The following is a 20,157-nucleotide window of genomic DNA, read 5'->3' as shown; positions in this document are numbered from 1 at the left end:
CTTGCAATATATATTTGCCAACAATGTAACTTTTTCGTTGTTAATGTTGTTATGGAACTACATGTTTTTACAATTACTTCAATTATATTTAGCACATATGCATTTACACACACACATGCGCATGGTTTCAACAATAGAATCAGGCATATTAAATATAATTTTAGAAAACTTTAGAAATTTTTAATTGAAATCCCTTGCAGAGAGTGACCAGTTTGAATAAGATATTTACAATATTTATGTAGAACAGTTTTGAAAAAAGTGTTTTTGTTAGAAATGTATTTCAATATTTTACCCGCACATTTATTACCTACATAGCATATAAAATGATTATTGATTAAAAAACCATATTGAGATTTTGAAAGAGAAAAATTTAAATAAGTTTTAAGAGAAACTTTATAGTAAAGTTTCTTCGGCTGCATTTGCTACTTACCCGTCCCTGAGTAATCTTGCAAAGAACTTCTTGGTTTCATTTTCCTCTTCAAATGTACCAAAATCTTGCAAGGACTTTACCCGCTCACCCAGAACCATCATTACATCTGTCACTTTATGCCAGACTATTTTTGTTCTACATGTACTTCGTAGCAAAATGAATCCACCTGCAAATGTCTCTGAATTTGAACCGGAAACAGGGTTAACAATAATGTCATGATGTTCTTTGAATGATAAAGATGAAACAGCGTTGCTTAGCCAAACACAATCTACTTCAAATATGAACACATCTATATTTGCCAAGAGTAATACAAGAACCATTTCTGCGCGTTTGATGATAAGTTTCATATACCCAATTGTGCCGAACGTTTGGTTCCCGCTGAGGTCTCCATATCTAAAGATATTACGTTAATCTAGGCCATCGTGTTTTTTAGCGTTTCCCTGTCCAGTGCATCAGTGGTTGCCAATCAAAACAGATTTATGAATATTCATGGTTTTGGTATTACACAACCAACTATTCACAAACGGCATATACGCATCGTTGACCACAGTAAAAGGGACCATGTTTCTTCTAACGTCATCTCACTGGCGACTGAAATTAATTGTCTTTTCACAGCCTTCAGACTCCGAACTGATAAGATGCTTGATTTCATAGTATGCACGTTCCTACTTGTGTTTTGTTTGTATTTATCAGTACGCATATTACACGAATATAATCCTCAGCGATTTATTTGTACAAGGTTTGTTCATATATTAGCACATGTGTTTTCATGAATAACAACAATAAGAAAAGCTAACTAGAGTTTGCAATGTAAAGAGTTACAGTTTTGCTTAGTAAGCGTGACATGTCACATGCAAAAATCTTTAAAACACCTTATTTCGTATTATCAAATAAAAACAATTTCTTAAAGTGTGAAATATATTTTAGTAATGTACACTTTTCGTCTGAAAGAATGAACTACTGCGAATTTTACTCCGACTGATGTATGATATATATAAAGTTTGCTGACTCTGAAATGCCAATATGAATCTTTATTCCAATGAAATGTTTCTGTATTTCACTGAAATTATACAAAGAAAAGTTAGTGAATAATAGATATTTTCCCTTTCTATGGACAAACATGAGTCAATAATACTAGTCATGAAGTGCTAAGTGCTGAAGTTTTCCATATATTCAAAAAGGACTATTTATAGGTAACATTTGACAATAGATAGTGTTTGTGATACAGTGTATATATCTTAAGAATACAATGGCTTTGGATCTATGCTTGTTATCAGAAAATAACTATACCACGATTCCATTTTTTTCAGTTTAAAACTTATAACAAAACGTTTTAGAATGATCCCGGCCCTTTATTTGTAAGTAATTCTTATTTTGTTTTGCGGGCCCTATTACAAACATTCCGTCATGTTAGATATTTTAAGTATTTCTTGCAATACACTGCTTCTTAATTTGACATAAATTTATGTCAGTATCTAACTGTCTTGTTAATATATCCCACTTACAAAAAAAGTAAAAAATTTTTTGCTTAACATTATAATACCAACTTACATACCGTGTTTAAGTTGGTCCGTAAATCCCCGTTAAAATTATTTGATGCGAATCCTTTCCTAGGAATACAACACTTCAGTATCAAAATTTATATTTTCATTAACATATTTTATCAGTATTATTAAGCGTCTAATATTATTCTTTCACACGTATTTTTTTATTCTGAGTATCGTTATCATCTGAAGAGACTTTTCTTATTTATATGTGTAAAAATTAGGGCCAAATGCATTTAAAGAAGACATGACCTGCCGTGTGCATTAGTTAATTCTTTCCGAGAAGTAGCACCCAAAAATAAGTTTCATTATTAAGGAGTGTTGTTTTTATAGAGGATATTTGTTTGTGTGTAAGATGAAATTTTATTTAATCGAGTGGGCTTTAAAAACAGTATTCTCAGGAGTATAACACAACAAACAAACAAATGTTCTTTTTATTTTATGCTTAAAAACAAGTTAAAACGAAATACCCTTAACATAAACTTTAATTTAAAAAATATGTTTTCCCCGCTGTCAGCCTCTTTTAATCGAATTACCAATAAAATAAAAGAAGTCTTGGGCTGAAAAATAAGTTTGACAATCAACGTTAATTGGCGATGATGCTATTCATCTTATTAAAAAATATGAATGATCGCTTGTTTGAATAAAAAAAAACAATTCTAGCCGAAGAAAAAGTCGCACCATCCGAGCGTATTTCCGCTACTTACTGCAAATTTATATTAGACCTGGCTTTGACATTGAAAAGTGTGAAACTATATTTTGTTAATTTTCACTGTGAAATATCAAATATAATATTCACGGATAAATCAGTAATCCACTGAAAAGCATAAAATATAGTTTTGTTTTACTTTCATTTTTCTAACTTTAAAAAAGTATGAAATAAGTATAATTTGCCCGTATATATAATAAATCACTGAAATAACGTATGCAGAGTACGATTATGATGTTCTACAGTAAACATAAAAGTATTTTAGTTACTTGAGAATTTGCTTGTCTCGTGATCAAAGCTAACCCTTAAACGTATTGGTTTGTTTCCGATTTCAAAAAAGCTGAGCAATTGGTTTCTACTCACTTACAGCTTTTGATATTCCATAAAGACTTTAGGTAGAAATGGTTACACATCATCAGAGATTGGTCGTTTTCAAGGAGACATATTGAATAAGACTACAAACCGCATGAAGAAATAAATGCTAATGAATGTTTTGTTTAGAACCCTAGCTCCTATTTAATGAAAGGTTATATATCACTAAACTTAACAGTCGAGTGTTAGTCATTTGACATGAAAAAAGTAAAAAAGTGCAATATATTGTATACGCCAAACATTGCTTCACCATGACTTATAACCTTCAAAGTGTGTACCTTCACTGAGTCTGAGTTCTTTGCCAAATTGTGATTGTTGCATTTAATTTAGAGATTGCTGCATTTAATTTGTAATGTTCCTTATTATTTTAGGGAAATTGTCACAATATCAAATTGCTAATAATGTGTAGCTCACATTACAGATCATCGTCACGGTATGCACGGTGTCACTGTAGATTGAAAGATGATTTCCATTTTATATTTGACTATGTAAAATAAGTTCCGGCTTTTCCAATAATGTTCTTTGATAAATAGGTTTATTGTCTTCTACTGATATTTTAAAAATATTTATCAATGGAAGTGTTTTATAATAGTATATAACGATCAATGTAGAGGTATACATTTTCTGAGCAGTAATCAAAATATAACGACAATCTTATTGATTACACATTAAATAGTTTGTTCATATTGTTAATGTACACACGGCTTTTATTCTTTGGTTTTTTTTTTTTAGAATAAGGCTAAAATGTATGTGTTAATGTTTTCCAAAAGGCCTTACATTCTGCCACCGGAGGTAGTAAATTAGACTTGAAAACCAACCGACCCTAATTTTCATGACATAAAAACCTCATTGCTTGTCTTTACTGTATGATAAAAACAGAATTGAATTCTTAAATGTTCCAATCAGTTCAAAATAATGCTGTTAATTTCATGTAAAGAAGTTCACGAAATGCAGTGATAATTAAAGTTATATGTTTATGAGCCATCTTAAAGGTATATAGTTTGCACAGAGCGATAAACACAAAAATAGACGCATGTTACAAATACTTGTAACTTTAAAAGTAAACATCGTATGAGTGTTTTGTAAAAAAATCATCCTTGGTCAGACAATGCTACAGCATTGAAAATGTTTCAGGTTCAGCTTGAGCATGTTCAAACTATTACATTATTTGGCAAACCTTCAATATATAGTCCTATATATACAACATCAAGCTAATGGGTTAATTGCTTTTTCATGCTGGGCAGAAAGGGGGTATGGCGTTTTGGTTATATAAACAAAAAACAACAACAAAAAAACAAACAAGAAAAGTGAGATTTACTGCAAACTCCATTATATCCGAAGAAGAAACTCGATTAAAAGCTATTTTAAATCATTTGTTTTTGTTATTTTACATCTGATGGGTTTCTTCTTTTCCAGAATTTTAAAATTGATAGATAATAAAATTTATAGATAATTGTCCAACATTTCCTGCCTGCCGAATTTGACTTTTTAAGCAACTAAATTTCACTTAAAAACAAAAATGAAAACCTTTATATAAAGCATATATTCTAATAGATTTAATATTTTCATGGTAATAGTGGTATTGATTAGCCTGAATCTGAGGATATCTTGAAACAATTTTTAAATGCACGCAAACAAACAAACATTATTTCAGTTCATACTGGCTTTCACAATTTACAATTTTATAACTATTTTATGTGTTAAATGTGTATGAAGGTAGCAAGGTAGACTAAGTTAAAAAAAATACAGATCAGTGATCATACAACCCCATAGGTTCTGTAAAGATTTCTTTTAGACTTGCATTAGCTGAAATGAAGTATGTTTTAATTTTTCATTAAAAAGACAATAAATAATAATTCTGTTGTTTCTACTTCAAAGGTTTGGTACGCATAACATCTATTTTATATCATACACTACACTTAGTCAATGTGGCAATGTCATGTTAAGTTTTGAAGGTTTAATTCCGCTTAAGCCGACCTTTAACATTATTCTTCATGAACAGATTCGGTCAAACTGAGTCTAAAATTGTTAAGGTATTTTGTTGATTTCATTGCTTCCGATGGATCACAACTGCGTTTATCAAAAATCAAAAATAATTTTTGTTTAAAAATGAAATATGTTTTTTTAAAAGATTACCTATTTTCTCAAATTACTATATACTATATCAACTAAAATGTTTTTCGGCAAAACTGTTTAAAAAAGTTCATTAAAATTGTAAGTTTTGTTTGTTTGTTTGTTTGTTTGTTTCATTTTACGCCTTTTCCTATAAGTATTTCAGTCATGTAGTAGTTTCCTAACCATCGTTCCTGGAGAGTTACACCCGTGCTAGACTACCTTCCTCGGCGCTAAACTACCAAAGCATTTCCCGGGGATTGAATCCACGCCAGAGAGGTAACTGGATTAGAAGTCATCGATTCTAACCCCTCGACCACGGAGGCTAATACATACTTTAGATGTTCAGTTGGTATATTAGTTGGTTTACTGGTTGATTAATTGATAAGTTTGATGGTACGTAAATTGGGTCTAGCATGAGAATGCGACAGTGCTCATTTTAAACACAAGTATTTAAATCCAACTGAATTTATCATACAGATTGAAAAACATTTCCAAAATGGCAAAGGATGACAATATCTTTTCTCAAAATTAACATCAATTTGAGTGTTTATTCGTGTTGTCTTAAAAAAAGTTACTATAAACTATATAATGATTGCAATGAAAAACCAAGCCTATACACTGTGTTTGAACGGAACCCTGAAAAGTAATATGGAATAAAATTGATGATTCAAAACCACATTTTTAAATGATATTGAAGAAACACAAAAATCTTCTTATTTTCTTTTTTTTTTTACTTTTGGTGCATCAAAATGATATTTGATGTTAACAACCTCTTGTTGGTCTGTAAAATGATTGCTTTATCCGTCTAGATGAATTTGCTGAGCTCACATTCATATAATTATCTGTAATTGTCTGTAATTGTACGATTTAACGGATTACGACTTGAAACCATAAGCGATATGTATCGGAAATTTGAAAAAATCCGTAATTACTCCGACTCATCACAAAAAGGCCAAACTAATGAATTAATACATATATAAAATAACAAAAAGTAGCAAAGAAAGTGTACAAAGTGTCTACTCGTAGGTATGAAAACATCGTTTGTTATACACTTATAAATGAAATACATGTACTAGTACAAAATGTATTGAGAAATATTAATAATGAAATTAAGTGCGTATTTTCATTTTCTTATTTTCACTGTAAAAATTATTTTTTCACTGCAGTTAAATATAAATTTCTGTATTTTCACTGGTGTCTTGCCGGACTTCTTTCTTCTCAATTCAGACAATACACTAAATTTAAGTCTTTCAAATTGCAATGTCTTGTGGTATGAAAAATTATCATATTTATTTAACTCGTTGCTACAGCCACTCGTTTTTTTCTTGCCAATCAATGAAAATAAATCCTAAACAGTTTATCTCATTTCGTGACATAAAATTTGGCGGAAAAAAGCGGTTCGACAATACAGTTTTTCTGATTTCATCAACTTCTCATTTCGTGACTTCAGGTAACTAACTTGTGTCCAGAAAATATCTCAAAGTGCTAATTGCAGAATGTCGACATTATAGTTTTTCTCGTTTCGTGACTTCAGGTAACTAACTTGTGTTCACAAAATATCTCAAAGCGCTAATTGCAGAATGTCGACATTATAGTTTTTCTCGTTTCGTGACTTCAGGTAACTAACTTGTGTTCACAAAATATCTCAAAGTGCTAATTGCAGAATGTCGACATTATAGTTTCTCTCGTTTCGTGACTTTAGGTAACTAACTTGTGTTCACAAAATATCTCAAAGTGCTAATTGCAGAATGTCGACATTATAGTTTCTCTCGTTTCGTGACTTTAGGTAACTAACATGTGTTCACAAAATATCTCAAAGTGCTAATTGCGGAATGTCGACATTATAGTTTTTCTCGTTTCGTGACTTTAGGTAACTAACTTGTGTTCACAAAATATCTCAAAGTGCTAATTGCAGAATGTCGACATTTATAGTTTTTTCTTCGTTTCGTGACTTTAGGTAACTAACTTGTGTTCACAAAATATCTCAAAGTGCTAATTGCAGAATGTCGACATTATAGTTTCTCTCGTTTCGTGACTTTAGGTAACTAACATGTGTTCACAAAATATCTCAAAGTGCTAATTGCATTATGTCGAGAAAATCGGAACTTATTTCTGCGCCTTATAGTAACACACTTGTCGACAAACATTTTAATTTCATACCACATTCAAGGCATCAAGTCGTCAAAAAACGTAAGCATAAGCTTGCTGGTAACACGCCAAGTCGCGAAAATACAAGTCGACAATACCACTTCTATCTAGACAAGTAGATTGTCATTATACGCTTCCATAATCAGTGAATATATTGAAGCATATGAATGCTAAGACACATCAAATCAGCCAATTATTGATCAAAATGATTAGTTTAATTTGACATAATGTCGACAATATAAGTGGCAGATTTATAGCAAATTAAAGATACAACTACCATGTTACATATAGTTATAAAGAATGTGATCTTAAACACCAACATAATACGTTGTCCTTAAAAAAAGATGCAATTAAACATAGCATGTTAAAATATGTGAGTTTGATATGGTTTAGTAGTGGAATCACACAAGGTTGCAATTACATGAAAGTGCCATCAGTAATCATAAGGCAATGATTTGAATTCAGCCCAAAACGCAGGTTTTCATTGTCATAAAGAAGTATAGAAGCAAGCATAATGTAAGTTCCGATATCATAAAGCAAGATGGAATAAATGCATTAATTCTGTTCCATAGAGATTGAATGACTTGTTAGGATGAGGAGCCAAATATACAGGTCATTGCAAAAATACTGTGACGTATAGCGTAAAAATAAAGAGTTTAAACTCAAGCGCTTAAACTGAATAATATCACTGAAATAACGTAACGGGCTAAAACTCGAAAAAGTGAAACAATATTTAATTAATATTTTCACTGTTTCAAATAGTGAAATATCACTTGAATATTTCACTGATATATTTCTATAAACCACCAAAAAGCATGTAATATAGAGGATATTTGTTTGTTTTGCATGTAAGATTGAAATGTAATTTCACTCAGTGAACACCAGATTCAATATTTTTCACGAGTGGCCGGTCAGCCACGAGTGAAAATATAAATAGCTGGTGTTCACGAATGATAATATATTTCAATCTTATAATGTAAAACAAAATAAATTTTCTTTTTATTTTATGCTTTTTTACTGATTGCCCGCCGTAACGTCACGCATTATCCGTTTGTGAACGTCCATATAATGACGTCACATTCATCTTTGAAATCTAGTTAACTCGTTTTTTTCTCTAATTTTGTTGAAATTTCTAAGATGAAAAAGTATGAAATAACATTGCACCTTTCTTTTCCTAAAAGAAGCAAAAATTTACGTATGACGGAATTTATTCTGCCTGTTATTCCATTTTAATTTATGATTTTCTGTTTTCATCCGCATTCAGATATAGTCCGGCTACAGTGGAAAATTTAATATTTTATAAATTTCACTAGGGTTTATCCAGAATATAATCATGCTGATTATAATTACAATAAAACACTGGAGAGCATGAAATAAAAAACTGATAATTATATAAAATTTTGAATGAAATACTTGAAAATATTTGATGAAATAAAATGCGCATTTTCCGTATTATCATTGTAAAATTTATTATTTACTGCAGTGAAGCATATTTTCCGTAATGTCCAACTGGTTTCGGTGACTTTTCCTTATTAAAATTTCAGCCAATACACAAAATTAAATGAGAAGTCTTAAGAATTGTTTGAAAAAAAAAAGAAAAAAAGTAAAAATTAGAGAAAATGAAGAAATATTCTTTTTAAATTTTGGGATATTTTTTCTTTCTTGTGATATGAAAATTACCAAAATTTAAATTTTTGGTGGGTACCCCCTTTTCCTTTTGAAAAAAATTTAAATTTAAATTAACACTAAAATGGAAAAAAAATTCTTGTTTTTTAAAGAAAAAAAAACCTGGGAATACCCTCTGTTATTTTTTTTAATGTCAACCCGAAACGTCAAAATGTAGGAAGGGTTTTTTGAAACCCGGGTTAAGAGGGAACGTAAACCTTTAACAAACGTCATTTGACAACGCTCCTAGAAATTTACCAGAAATAAAGGCTGAAAATATTTTAATGAGGCCCTTAAAAATTTGGGCTTTACCCCGAAAGGGCCTCCAAAGGTGGGCCCCCCAAAAAAAAAAAAAAAAAAAAGGGTTTGAGTCCTCAGGGGTTTACGGGAAATTTTTACCCCCACGAGGGGCAGGATTCAAAGAAATTAATAAAAAAACAGAATTATGTTGGCCCAAATAAAAGAAGTCAAGTTTTACTTACAAAGGACCAAAGGGCAGACCCGAAGTCGTTCTGTAACCCAAAGAAACAATTAAAAAGAAGGTTCAATTGGGACGCATGGCACGGATCAGAATTTTCCCGAGGTCTCAGGGGGCGGAAAATATCCGTGACGATTTTTCGATCAAGCGACGATGAATTAGAAGATAGGAGAAAGTCCAAAGCTAAAAAAAATTCACCAAAGCAGGAATTAGGAACAAATGGCTGCTGATTAATAATACGGAGTTTAGAAAACAAAGAGGAAAATCAATAGAGCGGTCAAATGGATGTATAGCACATAAAGGGGTTTAGAATCGTACAAACATGAAAAACGAGGCGGGAAATAAGGTAAACTTCGAGTTTCACCGTTGTGCTTAGCATAATACTACAGTACTTATTACTAACTAAAATGATGATAAATTAATCACAGAGATAACATTTTGTATGCAAATATCTTGACTTATACTTTTTATTATATCTAATGTTTTATTATGTATTTGCTATTAGTTACATGGTCTACGTCCTCGTAAAAGGTTTGGTTTAAATATGAGGGATAGATTTTATTTTTTATACACATGAAACATGCATGCTTTTGTACTCCACGGAAAAATATTCATAATTCTGGCTTTCCCAATAAAATGGCCTATAAAGGGGTTTAAGTGAGTTATATCTTTTTTGAGCTAAGATTTCCGTAAGTCCAAGCTTACAGGTGCAATCCACAAACCTATATCAAATTAACAATATGTATGTAAAGATTACAGAACAAAATGGACATTAAGTGTATCTAAATTTGTTCTTTGTTAGTTTACCTGAACAGTTCCACCGTTTCTTGCTTTAGATTATTGCCTGAAATAGCTTTTGTTTGTCAATTTTATAAATTGGTAATTAGATATTCCGGGAAATTTATTTCATTCTTTTCAATGTATATTCATTTATTATTAAACACCAGAATACTGGCATCAATTTATATTCACACCAGATTCGCTTACCATTTATATAACACTAGATAATATAATACCATTAACATTAACATCAATTATACTCGGTCATTTACATAACACCCATCTACTTATTGCATTTACAGGACATAATAATATATCAAAGTTACATCGCACCAGATACTGCATCATTTAACATGAAACCAAAGATACGATATTAATGAAAAACATTGAAGAACATTATTTGTTTCGTTTGAATTTTAAATTGTACATGTTTGGAAACCTCTGAAAATGAATTGAATTGTAAGCTGGCCACCACATTTGTAATAACTAATTCCCTCCGGGATCCCTCTTCAAATTGAAAGGGAAAATGAAGACCTTGATAAAAAAGATAAAAGTTGTAAACGCAGAAAAAGGAAAACATTGCGACCAAACTTCTTAACGAATTTGTGAACCTAGGGAAATGAAGAAGGAAGAAAGAAAAAGAAGATTGAAGGGCTACCAAGTTGCTTTGGTTTCATTTTTCAACTTGGATGGGCCAAAAGGAAAGAGAAACGTCGGGTGAAAAAAGAAAAGAAAGGGGGCTATAGCTAGCCGCACCCCCACAAACCACGCTAAAGGTAAAGAATCTATACTTTAGTACACCGACACACCTCGCTCGCAAGTTTTAGTGACAGTTAGAAAATTATATGAAATATATGAAGAAGACAAAGCTGGTTTTATTTTATTAAACAAGATAATTCATTGACAATACTATTTTCTATTTTAGTTCAATATGAGCATAGAAAAGCACGTGGCGGGGAGTCTTTTACTATTGAGGTAGATTGCAAACCAATAGAAATGAAGCCGATATTGCCGCCAAATAAAGAAAGCTGACGGGCCTGTAAGTATAAATCTCATTTTGAATACAAAACATACTTTCTATGCATACTGGAAATATTTTTGACGCAAAATGAAAAAATATATATGTATTAATAAGGCGTTTTATGTAACTGCACTATTTGCTATTCACTATTCAGTCCGTGTATAAAAATGTTAAAATTTCCCCTATAAACGATCCGTGGTTAAGTATTTTAACAAACGTAATTAGAATAGTAATTAAGTGTTAAAAACATTTGAAATTTGCCCTTCGACCACAACTAATATACATGTATTATATTATTAATCTGCAACGTTAAAAAGTTATATTTAATCCAATGTATATATCCGGCAAATATTGCTTCAAATGAACTAAATCCCATTAACGCTATATAAGTACCGGAAAAAAACGAAATATGCCGAGTATTGACGAATATACGATGAAGTTATGTCTTGATTAAAAATATCTATAAATTCATAAGACAAACAACGGCACGATATGGAACGTAAGGAATAGCCAATAGTCTACTTGTATTATTTGTTACTATTTTGTTACTACAGTATAGATAAATATAATTTAGACAAAATTGCTAATTTTTAAAAGGAAAGTTTGAGTTTGACTTTAATGTTTGTTACATTCTAACAGATACGACTAGCTTGTGAGGCTCGACAAGAAAAGGCCGAAGCCAAAAGAAATGAGGAGCTTTCCAAAAAGAAGGTACTGGCAAGAGAGCACCAGAGAAAAAAGTAAGTTCACTAAATATTGTCTAACAACCAACATATACATGTACATTTTATTACACAATTTACATTGATAAAAGGAATGTACCTGATGTTCAGACAAGAATTATCAATTTCGCACGTTTAATGATAATATAATTTCGATATAATAAATATCGTATTAATAATATAACACAAAATATGTATAGCATTATAAATAAACCACACCAGACAATATCTCATTTACATCACACCAAATATTCTATGATTAAACATCAACACCAGGTTTATAGATTTTTTTTTCATTAACAGGTTATAACCAGAAACATATCATTTATCACATTACACCAGTAACCTGTAAAGTTAACAAATATGATTTACCAAGAGTCGCAAACAAGATACTTTTATCCATTTACATCACCACCAATCAAATATCATTTAGTTTCCACACCAAGATAATATATCATTTTACATGGCATAAGAACAACAATTACAGTATTTTACATGACAAACCATAATATAATATTTAATTTATATTATACCAAGATACTGGGAGATACATTACACCAAAACACCCAGGTTCCTTACCATTTTATATTTAGGCCTAGATGAATATAATCATTTTAACATCACTCAGATACTGTATCATTTACATAAAAATCACTATTCATTTACAGGCCATAATACTATAGCTTTACATAAACAATACAAATTTATATCACTCCCAGATATGTAAAAGATTTTTAATTATTTCCAGATAACATATATTCATTTACACATACACAAGTATATTTCGTTAGTTTATATTACACAAAGATATTATATCCATTTACATCACGCAAATACTATATTCCATTTACATCACACCATATACTATATCATTTACATCACATCATATACTATATCATTTACATTACACAAGATATTATTTCATTTATATAACATCAGATACTATATCATTTACATCACACCATATTCCTTATCATTTACATTACACAAAATACTATTTCGTTTATATTACACAAGATATTATATCATTTACATCACGGCAAATACTATATCATTTACATAACACCATATACTATATTATTTACATCACACCAGATACTCTTTCATTTACAACACAACCACATACTATATTCACTTACATCATACCAGATACTATATCATTCACATCACATTACATACTATTTCATTTACATCACACCATATACTATATCATTTACATCACGCCAGATAATATATCATTTACATCACATCAGATACTATATCATTTACATCACACCAGATACTATATCATTTACATTACACAAGATACTATTTCGTTTATATTACACAAGATATTATATCATTTACATCACGGCAAATACTATATCATTTACATAACACCATATACTATATTATTTACATCACACCAGATACTCTTTCATTTACAACACACCACATACTATATCACTTACATCATACCAGATACTATATCATTTACATCACATTAGATACTATTTCATTTACATCACACCATATACTATATCATTTACATTACGCCAGATAATATATCATTTACATCACATCATATACTATATCATTTACATCACACCAGATACTATATCATTTACATTACACAAGATACTATTTCGTTTATATAACACCCAAGATATTATATTCATTTACATCACGGCAATACCTATATTCATTTACATAACACCATATACTATATTATTTACATCACACCAGATACTCTTTCATTTACAGCACACCACATACTATATCACTTACATCATACCAGATACTATATCATTTACATCACATTAGATACTATTTCACTTACATCACACCCATATACTATATCATTTACATCACGCCAGATAATATATCATTTACATCACATCAGAAACTATATCATTTACATCACACCAGATACTATATCATTTACATCACACCATATTCCTTATCATTTACATTACACAAGATACTATTTCGTTTATATTACACAAGATATTATATCATTTACATTACGGCAAAATACTATATCATTTACATAACACCATATACTATATCATTTACATCACATCAGATACTATATCATTTACATCACATCAGATACTATATCATTTACATCACATCAGATACTATATCATTTACAGTCGCACCAGATACTTTATCATTTTACATTACACAAGATATTATTTCATTTACATCACATCAGATACTATATCATTTACATCACACCATATACTTTATCATTTACAGTACACAAGATACTATTTAATTTACATTACACAAGATATTGTTTCATTTTAATCACATCACATCATCACACCATATACTTTATCATTTACATCACACAAGATACTATATCATTTACATCACACCAGATACTCTATCATTTACATCACACCAGATACTCTATCATTTATATCACACCAGATACTATATCGTTTACATCACACAAGATACTATATCATTTACATCACACCAGATACTCTATCATTTACATCACACCAGATACTCTATCATTTACATCACACCAGATACCCTATCATTTACATCACACCAGATACTATATCATTTACATCACGCCAAATACTATATTATTTACATCACACCATATACTATATCAATTACATCACACAAAAATATATTCTACATTACTCATTTGGATTGATCAACATACATTTGTCACATTTTTCTTTGATATATTAAGGATTGAATGCAAGCAAAGAAAGGAGGAGTCCGAACACCGGTTTCAGGAAAGAGCTCGACTCACTATCAGATATAGACAGGCAGACGCAGAAAGGAATAGGAGTCGCATGTCGTCTCAAAGAGCCAGCATAAGCCGGATGTCAACCAGAGCAAGAAGCTCACTGGCTGTTTCCTCCTCCTCAGAGTCTGTCGACGAGGGCAATAAGAACGCCCTCAAGATCGGCAGCTCTCACTAAATTTTAAACCGGCCGACACTCCCTATAAATAGTAGACCCATACATTTTGCTATTGACACGTGATAGGCAGATTTTTTCAAAAAGACTACAAAATTAAACAATTTAATCTCCTTTTCCCAGATCATTTTTCATTTTTTAATGTAAAACTTCTTTTTTCATTTAATTATCAGATGACATTTTTTTATATATTCGTTTTCAGCCTTTACTTTTGTGATACTTCTATACGAATCTCAAATCATATTGTTTGTAACATATGTCCATTGCCAATTTATTCATTGCCAATTTTTTAGTTTGTTTTTACTTTCTTCATTTTCAAATTTCTGTTTTTGGAAAACAAAGGTTAATATCATTTCGCCCGTAGTCTTGATAAATTCTCAAATTATCAAATTCTGTGAGATTTCAACACAATTGTTATATTTTCAGCACTATTTTCAGAGACAATACATTTTCGATATATTATTTTATCTAAATAATTAACTTTACACTTTACAAACTTTAAAAATTACATCTTTGTTTTAAAATCTTTTTAACAACCTGACCGTGATCTGCCTTGAACAAAAAAAAATACATAAAACCACGAAAATAAATATCAAATCTACATTTTGACCTTGATTTATCAACGTCAAGTATGATGATACTTACCCAAAAAATCTCATCTCATTTTATCATCCAATCATTCATGCATTCATCTAAAAAACCCAAGAAACAAGGCATTGGTCTTACCGTTTGAAAAAACTCTAAACTTTTAAAAATGCATTTCTTTTCATACCATATGTGTACATTTCAATCACTAATTTGTTATATTTTTTTAAGTTTCATTCATTTTTCTTTTTAAAATCTGGCTAGTCAGAAAGCGCATCTAGATCATTAAGTATATTTTTGGATATTCTCATCTTGGCAACAAGGAAATATTTCCGGCTTACACTATACATCCTATCTTAACTGTTTTTTATACATACATTAAAATTTAAATTTACACTTTTTTGATTATTCATTATAATTATGTTAACAACTGGACCATGATGAATATCATCTGCCTTGAACAAAAAAATACATAAAACCACGAAAACAAGTATCAAATCTACACACTGACCTTGATTTGTCAACGTCAAGTATGATGATACTTACCCAAAAAATCTCATCTCATTTTATCATCCAATCATTCATGTATTCATCACCCCCCGCCCCCAAAAACCCCCAAAAAAACAAGGCATTGGTCACTTACTTACAGTTATAAAAAAAACTTTAAATTTTTAAAGATACATTTCTTAACATACCCCTCATGGACAGTACAATCCCTGTTTTTTATTCTAAGTTTCTTTTATTTTCATTTTTAAAATCTGGCTAGTAAGTAAACTTAAATCATTAAGTTTATTTTTGGACATAATCATCTGAGCTGAGCAACAAGAAAATATTTATGATTTACAATATACGTTATATTCGTAATTCGTAATTCAGCATTGTTATGTTATAGCAATAACTTTTTTCATTTGTATTAACAGTTAAAAAACAATATGGCTTTAAATATCATTGATATTCCAAGTTTAATTTATAAATTATTTAATTACTATTCACGTGACATGGCTCCAATATTTTAAGGCATAAAGACCCTTTGGCCTGCTGTTATAGGGATGTTGTCGGTTTTGGTTTTTGGCATTTTGGTATTTTGTTTCTAATCTTTCAAAACTTCCCTCTCAACATTGCACATTTGATATTAAGACTTAAAATTGACATATCAGTAAAATAAATACATCTACAGTTTATTTTACACATTCTCCTTATACTTGCATAATTATACAAATAAAAACAATTTTGGATCACAAAGCATACTGCACTTGTTGTTGTTGTTTTACTACCATTTTGACTTCTCGGGAATATAAATCATCGTATCAAGTATTCGAGAAATCAGAGATCAGAGACGCTTTGTCAAAATTGTAAACAGGGGCGATTATGCAAAATCAGCTAATTTCTGATGGCTTCAAAGCTTACATGTAAGATAATTCGTTTGTAATTATAGCATAATTTAGCACTCGTTTATCTTGCTTGTGTTAAAAGAAGAAATCTTACCAACAATCCAGTTGTTGTTTATAATAACTGGTCGGGTTTTTGAGCGGTCTTCTTCGCTCAAATTGTACCATTTTCCGTCAGCATACATTTCTAGTGGTAACATCTTGATAGTTTCGTTTCCGTACCTGAAAAAGTTGTTAACAAAGAAAAGAATACTGAATAAAATAATCCTTGTAATGTACCATTATGCGTAAATATTCACGTTTTTAAAAAGAATATAGTTCCACTAATATTAAAGAGCAATATTACTGAAACAGTCAATATAAATAAGCATAAGCAAAGCAGGGATTTTTTCATCATGTTGGCAATAGTGCTTCAATTTTGATAGAAATATAGTAGCAAATGGATACAGTTTGCATGATATCAACAATAATAAAAATTATGTTACATAAAAGGAAGTAGTTTATGTATTAACTAAGGGGTTGTGATTATAAAATAAAACAGTGAAACGGTAACATTCATATCTTGCAATATATATATATGCCAACAATTTAAGTTTTTCGTTGTTAATGTTGTAATGGAACTATTTAAAATTACTGCAAGTTATATTTACCACTATGCATTTACACGCACATGTCGCATAATTCCACAATAGAATCAGGCACATTAAATGGAATTAGAAACTTTAGAAATTTAATTGAAATCCCTTGCAGAGAGTGACCTGTTAGAAAAGATATTTACAATATTTATGTAGAACAGTTTTGAAAAGTGTTTAATTAGAAATGTAATTCAGTATTTTACCCGGAGACTTTTACCTACATAGCTTATAAAATGATTATTGATTTAAAAAAACATATTGAGATTTTGAAAGGAAAATTAAGAGTCTTAGTTCATGCTGTATTTGCTACTTACCCGTCCCTGAGTAATCTTGCAAGAACTACTTGTTCATTTTCCTCTTCAAATGTACCAAAATCTTCATTTTCTTGCAAGGACTTTATCCGCTCACCCAGAACCATCATTACATCTGTCACTTTATGCCAGACTATTTTCGTTCTACATGTATTTCGTAGCAAAATGAATCCACCTGCAAATGTCTCTGAATTTAAACCGGAAACAGGGTTAACAATAATGTCATGATGTTCTTTGAATGATATAGATGAAACAGCGTTGCTAAGCCAAACACAATCTACTTCAAATATGAACACATCTATATTTGCCAAGAGTAATACAAGAACCATTTCTGCGCGTTTAATGATAAGTTTCATATACCCAATTTTGCCGGACGTTTCGGTTCCCGCTGAGGGTCCCAATATCCAAAGATATTACGTTAATCTCAGGCCATCGTGTTTCCCTTGTCAGTGTATCCAGGTTGCAATCAAAACAGATTTATGAATATTCAGGGTTTTGGTATTACACAACCAACTATTCACAAACGGCATATACGCATCGTTGACCACAGTAAAAAGGACCATGTTTCTCTCTAACGTCATCCCACTGGCGACTGATATTAATTGTCTTTTCACAGCCTCAGACTCCGAATTGATGTCTGATTTCATAGTATGCACGTTCCTACTTGTGTTTTGTTTGTATTTATCAGTACTGCATATTACACGAATATAATCCTCAGCGATATTTGTACAAGGTTTGTCATATATTTGCACATGTGTTTTCATAAATAACAACAATAAGAAAGTAACTAGAGTTTGCAATGTAAAGAGTACAGTTTTGCTTAGTGAGCATGACATGTCACATGCTATCTTAGACACCTTATTTCGTATTTATTAAAGAAAACAATTTCTTAAAGTGTGAAATATAATTAGTAATGTGCACTTTTCGTCTGAAAGATGAACTACTTCGAACTTGCTCCGACGGATGTATAATATATATAAAGTTTGCTGACTCTGAAATGCCAATATGAATCGTTATTCCAATGAAATGTTTCTATATTTCACTGAAATTATACAAATAAAAGTGAGTGAGTAATAGATATTTTCCCTTTCTTTGGACAAACATGAGTCAATAATACTAGTCATGAAGTGCTAAGTGCTGAAGTTTTCCATATATTCAAAAAGGACTATTTATATTGATAACATTTGACAATAGATAGTGTTTGTAAGGACTTTATTATTACAGTGTATATATCTTAAGCCTAAAATGGCTTTGGATCTATGCTTGTTATCAGAAAATAACCATACCACGATTCCATTTTTTTCCAGTTTCAAACTTATAACATACCGTTTAAGAATGTTCTCGCGCCCTTTATTTGTAAGTAATTCTTATTTTGCGGGCCATATTACAAACATTCCGTCATGTTAGATGTTTTAAACATTTCTTGCAATACACTGCTTCTTAATTTGACATAAATTTATGTCAGTATCTAACTGTCTTGATTCATATATCCCACTTATAAAAAAAGTAAAATATTTTTTGCTTAACATTATTATACAAACTTACATACCGTGTTTCAAGTTGCCTCGTACTTCACTTCAGTGTTGTTATATTTTCTGGTCCTTCGGGATCATTGATGCCAACACTATAAAGTGTTGAGAATTGAGTACCGCTCAAGCCGGTGCTAGGGGGCGTGAGGGATGTTGCACATATTCATTATCCCTCATGTACAGACTCAATCAAACCGAGTCTGCAATTCTTATGTTATTTTGTTGTTATTAATGCTTCCGAGGGATCACTTTGTTTCCAGAATTTCAGTTGGCCAGTAAATCCCCGTTAAAATTATTTGATGCGAATCCTTTCCTAGGAATACAACACTTCAGTATCAAAATTTACATTTTCATTAACATATTTAATCAGTATTATTAAGCGTCTAATATTATTCTTTTACACGTATTTTTTATTCTGAGTATCTATATCATCCGAAGAGACTTTTCTTATTTATATGTGAAAAAATTAGGGCCAAATGCATTTATAGAAGACATGACCTGCAATGTGCATTAGTTAATTATTTCCAAGAAGTAGCACCCAAAAATAAGTTGCATTATAAAGGAGTGTTGTTTTTATAGAGGATATTTGTTTATTTGTGTGAAATATGAAATTTTATTTAATCGAGTGGGCTTTAAAAACAGTATTGTAGCACAACACAACAAACAAACAAATGTTCTTTTTATGTTATTCTTAAAAACAAGTTAAAACGAAATATCCTTAACATAAACTTTAATTCAAAAAATCTGTTTTCCGCACTGGCAGGCTCTTTATGTCGAATTTCTAACAAAATAAAGGAA

At 30.6% G+C, this 20,157-nt stretch overlaps 1 protein-coding gene and 1 long non-coding RNA gene across 2 annotated transcripts; one reads left to right on the top strand and one right to left on the bottom strand.

Annotated features, from left to right (window-relative positions):
• Positions 1-11,163: 11,163 nt before the first annotated feature.
• Positions 11,164-16,320, top strand: LOC132752860 (uncharacterized). Its single transcript, XR_009628866.1, has 3 exons — positions 11,164-11,280; positions 11,902-12,002; positions 14,680-16,320. It is a non-coding gene; the product is annotated as an uncharacterized LOC132752860 (long non-coding RNA).
• A 617-nt stretch (positions 16,321-16,937) lies between these two features.
• On the bottom strand, positions 16,938-18,621 carry LOC132752840 (uncharacterized). Its single transcript, XM_060743231.1, has 3 exons — positions 18,295-18,621; positions 17,834-17,922; positions 16,938-17,106 (listed from the first exon to the last, which is right to left on the bottom strand). The coding sequence occupies exons 1-3, from the start codon at positions 18,592-18,594 to the stop codon at positions 16,938-16,940; spliced, it is 558 nt and encodes a 185-aa protein (XP_060599214.1). The 5' UTR covers positions 18,595-18,621.
• Positions 18,622-20,157: the final 1,536 nt, after the last annotated feature.

This window comes from Ruditapes philippinarum, unplaced genomic scaffold (genome assembly GCF_026571515.1).
Source record: "Ruditapes philippinarum isolate M1 unplaced genomic scaffold, ASM2657151v2 ctg306_1_1_1_1, whole genome shotgun sequence".
NCBI classification, from domain to species: domain Eukaryota; kingdom Metazoa; phylum Mollusca; class Bivalvia; order Venerida; family Veneridae; genus Ruditapes; species Ruditapes philippinarum.
Note: the sequence above shows the minus strand (reverse complement) of the source record. Positions and strands in the feature narration are given on the sequence as shown.

Bases quoted from the DNA above. Each gene is read 5' to 3' on its own strand.
- LOC132752840 (XM_060743231.1), bottom strand. From the start codon at position 18,594: ATGAAAACACATGTGCAAATATATGACAAACCTTGTACAAATATCGCT. The intron at 17,923-18,294 runs GCAACCTGGATA...GTTCTGGGTGAG, and splicing joins TTCATAAATCTGTTTTGATT to CGGATAAAGTCCTTGCAAGA. The intron at 17,107-17,833 runs GTAAGTAGCAAA...CAACTTTTTCAG, and splicing joins GCAAGATTACTCAGGGACGG to GTACGGAAACGAAACTATCA.